This window comes from Lichenostomus cassidix, chromosome 3 (genome assembly GCF_008360975.1).
Source record: "Lichenostomus cassidix isolate B80296 chromosome 3, HeHo_3.0, whole genome shotgun sequence".
Lineage (NCBI taxonomy): Eukaryota > Metazoa > Chordata > Aves > Passeriformes > Meliphagidae > Lichenostomus > Lichenostomus cassidix.
Window position 1 is genome coordinate 11,309,992 of NC_139483.1, and position 10,516 is coordinate 11,320,507.

The 10,516-nt window shown below is 49.6% G+C and overlaps 1 protein-coding gene across 1 annotated transcript; it reads right to left on the minus strand.

Moving 5' to 3' along the window:
• Positions 1–797: 797 nt before the first annotated feature.
• RRP36 (ribosomal RNA processing 36) lies at positions 798–10,478 on the minus strand. The gene is made up of 7 exons (XM_085054504.1): positions 10,288–10,478; positions 6,956–7,094; positions 3,544–3,610; positions 2,648–2,752; positions 2,451–2,525; positions 2,227–2,344; positions 798–1,989 (listed from the first exon to the last, which is right to left on the minus strand). The coding sequence occupies exons 1-7, from the start codon at positions 10,448–10,450 to the stop codon at positions 1,850–1,852; spliced, it is 807 nt and encodes a 268-aa protein (XP_084910630.1). The 5' UTR covers positions 10,451–10,478; the 3' UTR covers positions 798–1,849.
• Between the last annotated feature and the right edge of the window lie 38 nt (positions 10,479–10,516).

The window sequence follows — 10,516 nt, forward strand, 5'->3', positions numbered from 1 at the left end:
AGCTGCCATGCTGCTGCCTGCCCAATACCAGTGGCACCTCACCCCTGGCTGAGCCAGCTGATGCCCCAGGGCTTCCCCTGCTGCAGAGTGCTGTGCCCAGGAGCTGGCAGGCACACGGGCTGCAGGCTCACTGCTCACCACCACTGTGCTTAGAAGTATGTGACATCCCAGTGAGGATGTCCTCCTTGCAGGCAGGCACACAGACTTTAGCAGGAATAAGACCTTTAGCTCCAGAGGGGCAGGAGGGGAAAGCAGAACCACTTTGGGGGTGCACCAGCCTTGCCACCTGCTGCACCAGACCTACAAGCAGCAGAGGATGGGGACACATGGACTCAGGAATGCTGAGCAGTGCCACCTGGCCCCTCAGCAAGGCCCTGGCAGCAGGTTTCTAGACAAGCTGGCACATCCCATGCCTACTGCCTAGTTTCTACTCCCAGTTCCACTAAGACCTGTCACCAGAGCAGAGCTTGCACAACCCAGAGAAACTACAGTGGAGGCAGATGCTTCAGCAACACCCTCAGGCTGGCTGACCTGCTCCTTGTTCCATGTTTTGCTCCCAGCAAGGCCTCTCCCCAGGCCCCAAACACCTGTGGCCACCTCCACAGGCACTCTCGAAGCACACACTCTGACCTGTCACTGGGGTCATCTGAGTCATCCCCTTGTCAGCACTGCCACAGCAGACAGGGGCAGCCAGAGCAAGGAGAAACGAGAGCTGGTGTTCAAACCTGATATTGGAGAGAGGCATTGACTCCCCTAAGTTCCAACACTTTTGCCTGTGACAGCATGGACAGTGGGAATAAAGGAAACCAGGTACTTTATTTCATACAGGATCAGTTTCCTACAAGCACTAATAACCCTGTGGAAATGACCTTGAGAAGCCAAGCTGCTCTGAAGGAGAGATCCCAAGCAGCAATACCTGAGCAGTCACAGCATGCCCCGTGTATGAGGAAGGGCAGCCACACCTAGATCTGCATCACCAGGGGCAACCCATGTAGAGCACAGTGATTGTCTCACCTTTACTCATCTCTTGTGAGACTTCATCCAGATACTGATCCATGCTGAGACACCAGAAGATATATGTTGGTTGTCTGGGCAGACTCCAGTTGAGTATGTGAAAGTTGTCTGGGGCTGGAGCACTGCAAGGAAAGGCTGAGGGAACTCGATTTATATTCACCCATAGGAAGAAAAGGCTTTGGGGAGACCTTACAGCACCCCTTTCCCTCCCACACCTCAGACTTGTGACAAAACTGCTGAGAAGACAGAGCCAGGCACTTCACTAAGAACAAGACAATGATTATGGACTAACACCAGGCAGGTTTCCTGGATGAGGGAACAAAAAGTTCCATCTTAAGAACCTGAAGCAGTAGAGCAGAGGCCAAGAAAAGTGAGGGCATCTGTCCTCAGACATTACCAGACCCCACTGGAGCAGCCCTGGGTAACCTGATCTGAAGTCAGGGCTAGCTCTCCTCTGAGCAGGCATTGTACCACATCCTTCTCTGCCTCAGTGGAAGTCTTAAAAAAACTGGAGTAGAGCCAGCAGTGCAGAGCAGGACTCAGGCTTTCCTTGCTAGAGTTAGAAATGAGCAGGTGCAAGAGCAGACAGCTGTCATCACCATCAACATCTGCACGACACACTTATCACCACCCAGGCCTGATCTAATCCACAAGCAAAGATGATACTTCAGCTACAAAAAACACCACTATTTTCTTCAGTTCAGCCTCTGCTCCACTGCCTTACAGCATTGCTGTACAATGGCAGGCAGATTCTGGGAAGAGGGATAGCCATCTTCCAGGCCTGGCCAAGGCAGAATGAGTCCCAGTGCCAGACAACAGCGTGACTGTCCAACAGTCACAAGTGCTTCTGTGAGGGCAGATGGCGCTTGTCTTTGATGGCATTCCTCTTCCTCTTCTTGTTCAGGAAGCTCTCCAGCTTTCCACTCCTCTTCAGCTCTGCATATTTCTCAGCTAGCTCCAATTTCCGCTTCTCAGCTGTAGAGATACAGGGAAGTCAAGTTTTATACTGGAGCTCAAAACATCTCTACAGAGCAGCCCCTCCTCACCTCTCTCTCCCTGGTCCAGGCTTAGCTAATCCCTTGAGTACCAGCACTAGAACAATCCCTCCACAGCTCCATGGAATAGTATGGACACCTTGCTTCCAGTGCTTCAATTCCTGTCAGCAGTACTCCCTCTAGATCTTCCTGCAGCATGCTCACACCAAGTACTTACATTTCTTTAGGAAGAAGGGTTTCTTTCCCTGCTTGGCCAATTCCCTCTGTTGTCTCTTCAAAGACAGCTCCCTCTCTCTCAACTTCTGCTGTTTTTTCTGTGCCTGTTCCTGCTGTGTCTGTACAAAAAGGATGGCCTGTGTCAGCATCAAGGCAGACCTCAGGTCACACATCCTCTCTTCCAGTGCCTCCTCTCACAGAGAGGAGATGCTGCACTCAACTCACCATACGGTTCAGAAGCCGCTGAAGTTTCTCCTTCTGCTCCATGTTCCGGCATTTCTTCAGCTGCTTCTGAACCATCTGAAGAAGAAAGCAGAAAGCTGCATGACTGCCTGTCTGTCACCTCCAATGTGAAAAGCCTTTCAAGAAGTAGCCTGGGCCAAACAAGGTTCTTCCAGGCAAGGACAGGCATAGAGCATCACCTCCTTCTCCTGCTTCTTGATGCTGTCCAGGAAGCTGTATGTCTTCATAAATATTTCAGGCTTATACTCTCCAGACAGGTCATCAAATCTAGGGTCTCTCTGGACCTGAAAGCAGGGAAGGCAAAGGCAAGAGCTGTAGCCAGTGTTAACCCTGTTAACAGCGTGCTTACTCTCCTTTCATGAATCAGACCTTGCCATATTTTTCCCCAGCAATATTATGCTTCCACCATTGAAACATCTGCAATTGGCAAAGGCCAAATGCAACGATCAAGGTGACATCTCCAAAGTCATGCCTGCATCCAATCTACCATGCAACAGACCACTCCATAGGCAACTCTGCCACCCAGGAGTATCCAGGAACAGCAGCAGGAGTGCTGCCTCCAAACTCCTGCAACTCCCAGACCAAGAGCTGGCTGAATATGTGTTGTCAAGGTGATGGATTTGGGAACACAAAGCTATCTAGATTTTCACAGATTAATTGGGTCAGGTCATGCAAGAAGGGAGAGACAAAAAGAGGTCTCTAACTGTGGAAATTACCATATTCAGATGAACCAGCAATGGTAAGTCAAAAGTTACAATCAGATTGGAAAGTAAACAGGCATCTGAACTTCTGGAACTAGTACTGAACAATTACCATGGTTTGCAGTGAAACTGTCACTGCTGGCAGTCACTGCACCTTCTAGAAACAGTTGGGTGACAAACTCTCAAGTTAACCTCCAGCTGCTCCTGCACCAACCCATTGTTCTCCCCAGGGAAACATTATCACTGCCTGCACTCCCCAGCGGTCCAGCCCTCTTCTCCAGAAGTAGCCTGGGCCATCTGCAGTAGCCCCATTCCCATGTGTGTGCCCTGGAAGCACTAAGGGAAGTCATGAACTGGGGAGGGGCAGCACCCACCTTCTTCCTAACAGGGACAACTTGTCGCAGGAAAGGTACAGGCTTCTTGGCAGACATCTCCAGTGGCCTGAAAACAAGGAAAATGTATTTAAGAGGAGCAGACGTTAGAATGAGGCCCAAGCTAACATGTTGGGAAGTCTAAAAACCTCCGAAGAGTACTGCACAACAGATTATTCCAACTCAATTCTCACCATGATACCTACAGAGAGCAAAGTGACTCAGTCAAAAGCCACAGAAGGCTCCAACAACAAAATATATCAATATGTGGTTAAAACAGTCCCACACACAACCTAGAACAGCTCCACTGTATCAAGTGAAAACCCACCACCTGAATCAATAAATGTGCTGTACTGATTATCCCTCACATACAGTCACAGGATGGCTGGGGATGGAAGAAACCTCTGCTAAATCAAGGTCACCTAGAGCAGGTTGCACAGGATTGCATTTAGGTGGGGGTATCTCCAGAGAAGGAGACTCCACAGCCTCAGTGGGCAGCCTGTTCCAGTGCTCAGTCACCCTCACAGTAAAGAAGTTTTTTCTCATATTCAGGTGGAGCCCCCTGTGCTTCAGTATTGCCTCTTGTTCTGTCCCTGGGCACCACTGAAAAGAGCCTGGCCCCATCCTCCTGACACCTTACAAAACATAGTTGTAAGCAGCGACAAGGTCCCCTCTCAACTGTCTCTTCTCCAGGCTAATCAGGTCCAGCTCCCTCAACCTGTTGTCATAGGAAAGATGCCCCAATCCCCTCATCTTTTTTTTTTTTTTTTTCCTCTGCTGGACCCACCCACATCAGGAGCTCCATGTTTCTCATGTTCTGAGGAGCCCAGAACTCGACACAGGATTCCAGATGTGCCTCACCAGGGCTGAGTGGAGGGGCAGAATCACCTCCCTTGACCTGCTGGTAATGCTCCTCCTAATAGAAGGATCCCAGCCCACAGCCCAGGATCCCATTGGCCTTCTTGTCCCCCAGGGCACTGCTGGCCCATGGACAGCTTGTTGTCCACCAGCACCCCCAGGTCCTTCTCCCCAGAGCTCCTTCCCAGCAGGTTGGTCCCCAGCCTGTGCTGGTGCCTGGGGTTGTTCCTCCCCAGCTGCAGACCCTGCACTTTCCCTTGTTGCACTTCAGAAAGTTCTTCCCTACCCAACCTGTCCAGGTCTCATGGAATGGCAGTACAGCCCTCTATGTACCAGCCATTCCTCCCAAATTTATGTTGTCAGCAAACCTGCTGAGGGACACTCTACCCCTTCACCCAGGTCACTGATGAATGAGTTGAACAATACTGGACCCAGTACTGACCCCCAGGGACACCACTGGTGACAGGTCTCCAACTGGACTGACTCTGTGCCACTGATCACAACCCCCTGAGCTCTGCCATTCAGCCAGTTCTCAATCCACCTTACTGAATCCACACTTCCTGAGCTTCCCTATGAGGATGTTAAGGAAGTCAGTGTCAAAAGCCTTGCTGAAGTCAGGGTACACAACATCCCCTGCTCTCTCTCATCCACCCAGCCAGTCATACCATCACAGAAGGCTACCAGATTGGTCAGGCATGATTTCTCCTTGGTGAATGCATACAGACTATTCCCAAGAACCTTATTTTCTTCCACCTGCTTAGAAATGGCCTCCAGAATGAAGCACTCCATCACCTTTCCAGGACTAGTCTGTAGTTTTCCAAGTCCTTCCTTCTTGCCCTTTTTGAAGACTGGAAGGACACTGGCTTCCCTCCAGGCCTTAAGCACCTCTTCTGCTCCTGCTCTCCATGCCCTTTCAAAGATGATGGAGAGTAGCTCAGCAATAACATCTACCAGCTCCCTCAGCACTCATGGGTGCCAAAGCTGGGAATTTCTTCACTGGCCCGGTAGTTACTAAGACAGGCCAATTCCACTGTGGCCAAGCTCAGTGAGAAATCCCAGTTTAACACAGTAAGGAATGAGTCAGCCCCCAGGAAAATGGGCTGCACAGCATATGGCACATAGCCCAAAAGAGACTCCACAGCAAATCAGGACCCTGAGGATCACAGTGACAACCAATTAAGGGAACAAGTTCTCCTTGCAACACAGGCCTTCACAGCCTGATATTTCAGGCATACGAGGGGGCCAGGATAAGGTGGGAGAAGAGGGTATTACTCTCACCATATTACTTGGGTGTTGCATCTGTGATTTGTCAGTTCATCAGGCAACTTATCAGAAACATGAGAAACCTGTGAACCACCTGCTGAGAGCACCCACAGCCAGCCACAAGGGACACTGGGGCAGGAACACAACCTCACAGGCACAAGTTTTCCAAATCCCTCTTTGGGCAGCGTTCAGTGTATTCTCACATCCACTGATGTGGCTACAACCCTGCACAATGCTCTGGAGTCAGCTTTACACAGCATTGCTGAAGCCAGCTCAGTGCCAGGGGATTTTCCTGAAGCCCTTTCTTTAAGAAGCTCACTTCCAGAACAAAAACATGAGAGAAAAAGCATGTGGGATTTACAGCAATACATCACTTAAAGGATTAGAGGAATTAAACAAAAGCAGAATTATGCAAACTGTGTGGCAGAAATAGAGACACTGTAAGAAGATGTTGCACTACACAAAATCCCCCAGAGTCTTGGGTAAAAAGTAAAGCAGAAACATTATCCTAATCAACTCTTTATGGCAGGAGAAATGTATTTTGTGTTCTCTGCTTGTGTATTGAGCAGATATTCAGAAATAAGTTAGGAAGTGCCAGCGTAACAGAGGAAACCCATTCAAATCACTTGGATACCACTCTGAGGACTAAAAACCAGCTAAATACTTCAAAAAAAGGATAAGGGTATTGCTGTTACCAGTGGGGGCCTGTGGAGAACTGTAAAAAGGTATGATAGCTTTTGTTGTGTTGAATACAGGAAAAAAGTCTGTGACAGTAAGTACTGTAGAGAGGGGAAAAAAGGAAAATGAACACGGACAAGCCACAGATGAGAGCAGCAGCAGGATGAATGAAATTCCAGATCAATTGTCTGTGACTGTAACTCCTGCCAGTGAGAGCCAGGCAGAGGAGACTGATAAGCTGGAAGGGGTTTAGGAACCAGCAGGGCAACTATTTCAGGTCACAGTGGACACTATCACAGAGCCTGAGAGGCACACCATGCCGAGGGTTACAAGTGCCTTAATATAGAGGGTATAAAGGCATTGAGTGCCAATTTAACTGTCAAGTGACAGGTGGCTGCTGGGGATTTGAGGAGGACAGGATATTAAGAGCTCTGAAAACAGCACCAGACCATTCTCAAATGAAACACTATAGTGACAGGCATTATTGTCTAATACATTAAAGGAGATCTATGCCAGCTCCAAGGCAACACCACCGCTGTGAGGAGCTCCCAGTGTAATTTCTGGAGTACAGAGAGCACACATGCACATTTTTGTGATCACAAAAGAGGCTCTTTACCCCTTTTTGCCTTGTTGCTGCTTCACTGAAGCTTTGGTAGGCTTTGCAGTTTTCTTCCCACCAGTCACTTTCTTTCTCACTCTTGTCCTTGCATCGCTCTGCACCCGCAGGAGTTCCTCAAAAGACATGTCAGATTGATCTGGAAGAAAGCACAGGGCACACTTGAACTGAACAGCTTCTCAAGGCACTTCTCACACCCCAGCTCTATCAAGAGGGATGTCTCAGAGTTTGAGACAGTGACACAAGCATAGTGGTGCCATCCCTGTACAACTGCATGGCAGAAAGAAACCACTGCATCCCTCAGCCTTTGACTCCTCTCAATAGTCACTTCAGTCTTTACCACTAGAATAGAGCAGCCTCCCCCTCTCCCCAGGGTGTCTTTGCTTTTCTCTCCACTCAACAGCACACACAAGACCAGTACAAAGCTTCTACCTGGTACTATGAGCAGTACAAGCCACAGATGAGACTGCAGCAGAAGGATGAATAAAATTCATTCAGTGGGCATTGCAAATTCTGAGAGGTCACTTCCCAGTCCTGACTTTCCCGCTTTAACATTTCTTTAATATCCCTTAGCGTCAGTAACCTTTAACACTTCTTATAACCAAAATGTAAAATTATCATCATTATTATCATACTATTCTTCATGCTAGATTTACACCTCAAGGAGTTCAGAACTAACTGAAACTGCTTCAGTCAGCACTTGGATATTCTCATTCCGTTCCCTCAGAAGGGCAAGAAGGGGTTTGCACTGTGTCCCTTCTGGGAGGGAAAGCCTTGGCAAACTGACTTAGGTGGTGTTTGCCTGTCCAGCACCTCTGAGCAGTGAGAGGAACATGGTCTTTTTGAGCCTTTGCAATATAAAACACCCCAACCGTGGCCCAGCAGGGACAATCACAGCCTGTCTGTGGCCATGGCTGGTGCCTGACTGGGCACAGTGGCCATGGCTGGGTGCCAGGTGCCCACTCACTCCCAAATCCTTGCCACACAAACACGATACACTGCCCCATGAACAAGATTTGCGTGTGCTTTGCCAAATTCAGGAAGCAACGTGAGGTCAGTCACACTGGCTCAGAGCATGGACTCATCCCAAGCACTCTCATCCTGGCAATAACTAAGACTTTCTGCTTCAGAAACTACTCTCATCATCCAGAAAACATAATGGGCACAGCCAAGAGCTGCCTCAAGAAATGTTTTCATTTTGCTTGCTCTGAATGCTCAGGAACTCTGCTCTGATGATGCTCATTAGTGCTCTGAGGTGGGATATGGGAACAGTGACTATCCAGTCTGCTGCACAAGGGACAAAAGAAATGTGAATACAGCATGATTTCCTTGCACTGCTTCCCCAAAACACCCCCTTTATATGAACTCTGAACAAGGACAGTCAAAAGTACAAAGAAAGCATTAAAGGAATAATGATGTGGAAGATACTCTTAACACTTGATGAAAACAGACAAGGCACCATCACTTGCACTCCAACATTCCATTTGGCTGCAATTCCAAAACAATACTGCTTAAATGGCAAAGGCTTACAAGATGTCAATGAAAATAAGATAAAGACACCACATAAAAAGATGCACCATTTAGCAAAGGATTAAGAGGACATTTGGTATAAATCAAAGGAAAGGCATGCAGTTTCCACTGATAAAATATTTCAATACTGGTACAGGAGACCAAGCTTGACTACCTGAAACGTAATAGGGAAAATTATTTCCACGCAGTAGCATCAGTCCATGAAATATATCCAACTGTCTAACTGTAGGAGACTGAAATAGCCACTCATAGTTATAAAAACATCGTTGGACATCAGTACAAAAAAGGAAACCTGTTCAGGGGCAGATGTGAATGGCCCAGCAGGCATTCACTGCTGGGCAGCAGATCTGGCAACTGTGTGAAAAAGTTCCAGTTAAAAAGGCAGGATTAGCTTATTTCCCTTGTTCCTTGCATTCTTTCTGGAGGCCTTAATTTCCCCTTTCTTTCACTCCTTTTCAGGCCCTAGAATATAACTTACCTTTTCTCTGATGTCTCTATAGTCCATTTTATTTTCCCTCCTGCCATTTTTTCCCTTCATCCATTATTTTGTGGATTGTTTCCTCCTTTTTGCATCCCTTGATAAGCTACTGTTACCTGCTGATAACAGGGACATTTCCTGCTCACAAGCACAGCCTCCTCGTGTTTCCTCTCCTCCCAGACTCCTGTGACACAAGGAAACCTTATGCCTTCCTCAGCTGAACCTGTAGGGAGCTATACAACCTGCTGAGCACATCAGAGTGTCCAGGATGCAAGAACAGATGGCCTAAAAAAATACCTGATATCTGCCCAGTCATTCCCTGCTGAGACAAAATCAGTGCTGGATTCTAACATAACTCCTTCTGTTCCAGAAACAAGATCACAGAGGGCCCTGACAGATGGCAAAAGCAAAACTGCTGTTCCCATTCCCATCCAGCTGTGGAAAGGAAAGGGTGCCTGTCGGTGGTTCTCTCCTGAGCTTTGCTCACCATTTCCTCACCAGAGGAAAACAAAACGCCTCCAACAGACGGTGGGGCACCTTGCCCACCACTGAATCCCCACTGCCAAAAGCTCACCCTTAGAGATGTGCCTCCCACACAGCCCCACAAAGACACACCCTGGAGACCCTTTCACAAGGCAACAGTGACTCCTCACACCTGTGACACGCTCTGTTGGGCCCTGTATTTGACACCAATGTCCACTCCCTCACAATTCCCTTCAAGGACTTTTGCTGCATTTTTGGTAAGGGTTTCTTTCTCACCTGGATCGTTCTGAGAGAAGCACACCAAACTGCGTTCACTGCCTGCTGTGAACCACCACCTCCACCCCCTGAAGCTCAGCCTACACTGTGCCCACAGCCACACATCGCCTGCTTCTTCCACCCTCCTGGCCTGAGGGCCTCTCGAGCTCCTGCACGTCGGAACTCGCACAGAGCAATTCTCTCTGAGATGTCTGACATCTTCCTCAGCAGCCTGGCCTAGTGTGAGTTGTGTCGCTGCCCGTGGCAGGGCGGGTGGAACTGCATGATCCTTAAGGTCCCTTCCGAGCCAAACCATTTAATGGTTCTGTGATTCCACACACTTGGAAGGAGACTGGGGAGAAGAGGCCCCTAGACGTGTTTGTTCCAGGGACCTCTCACACGGCTCCAGCGCCAACCCTGCTGTTGATCCCGAGCTGCTCGGCTGGGCAGGCGAGGGAGGAATGCAGGAATAGTAGAGCGCACCGAGCCATGTCGCAGCTCGTTTCTCACTGAACGGGCGCCGGGAGCCGCAGGGCGGGCTGAGGGCAGCGCCGGTCCCGGAGCCGCTCCCGCCAGGCCCCCTCACCTTTCCCGCCAGCCCCCGCCACGCTCTCGCCATCGTCGCTGCTGTCGCTGGAGCCGGAGCTCTCCTCCGCCGCTTCCAGCCTCCCGAGCAGCCGCTCTGCCTCCTCCTCGCTGTCGGTGGCAGCGGCGGCTCGGCCCCGTTCCCGCTCCCGTCCCGGCCCCATCGCCCCGGAACGGCCGCGCGGCACCGCGGAACCGGAAGCAGCGCACGCGCAGGCACAGGCGGTCAC

Coding starts and splice junctions, on each gene's coding strand:
- RRP36 (XM_085054504.1), bottom strand. CDS start 10,450: ATGGGGCCGGGACGGGAGCGGGAACGGGGCCGAGCCGCCGCTGCCACC. Junction 7,095..10,287: donor GGCGGGGGCTGGCGGGAAAG/GTGAGGGGGCCT, acceptor GCTTTCTTCCAG/ATCAATCTGACATGTCTTTT. Junction 1,990..2,226: donor ACCCTTCTTCCTAAAGAAAT/GTAAGTACTTGG, acceptor GTATCTCTACAG/CTGAGAAGCGGAAATTGGAG.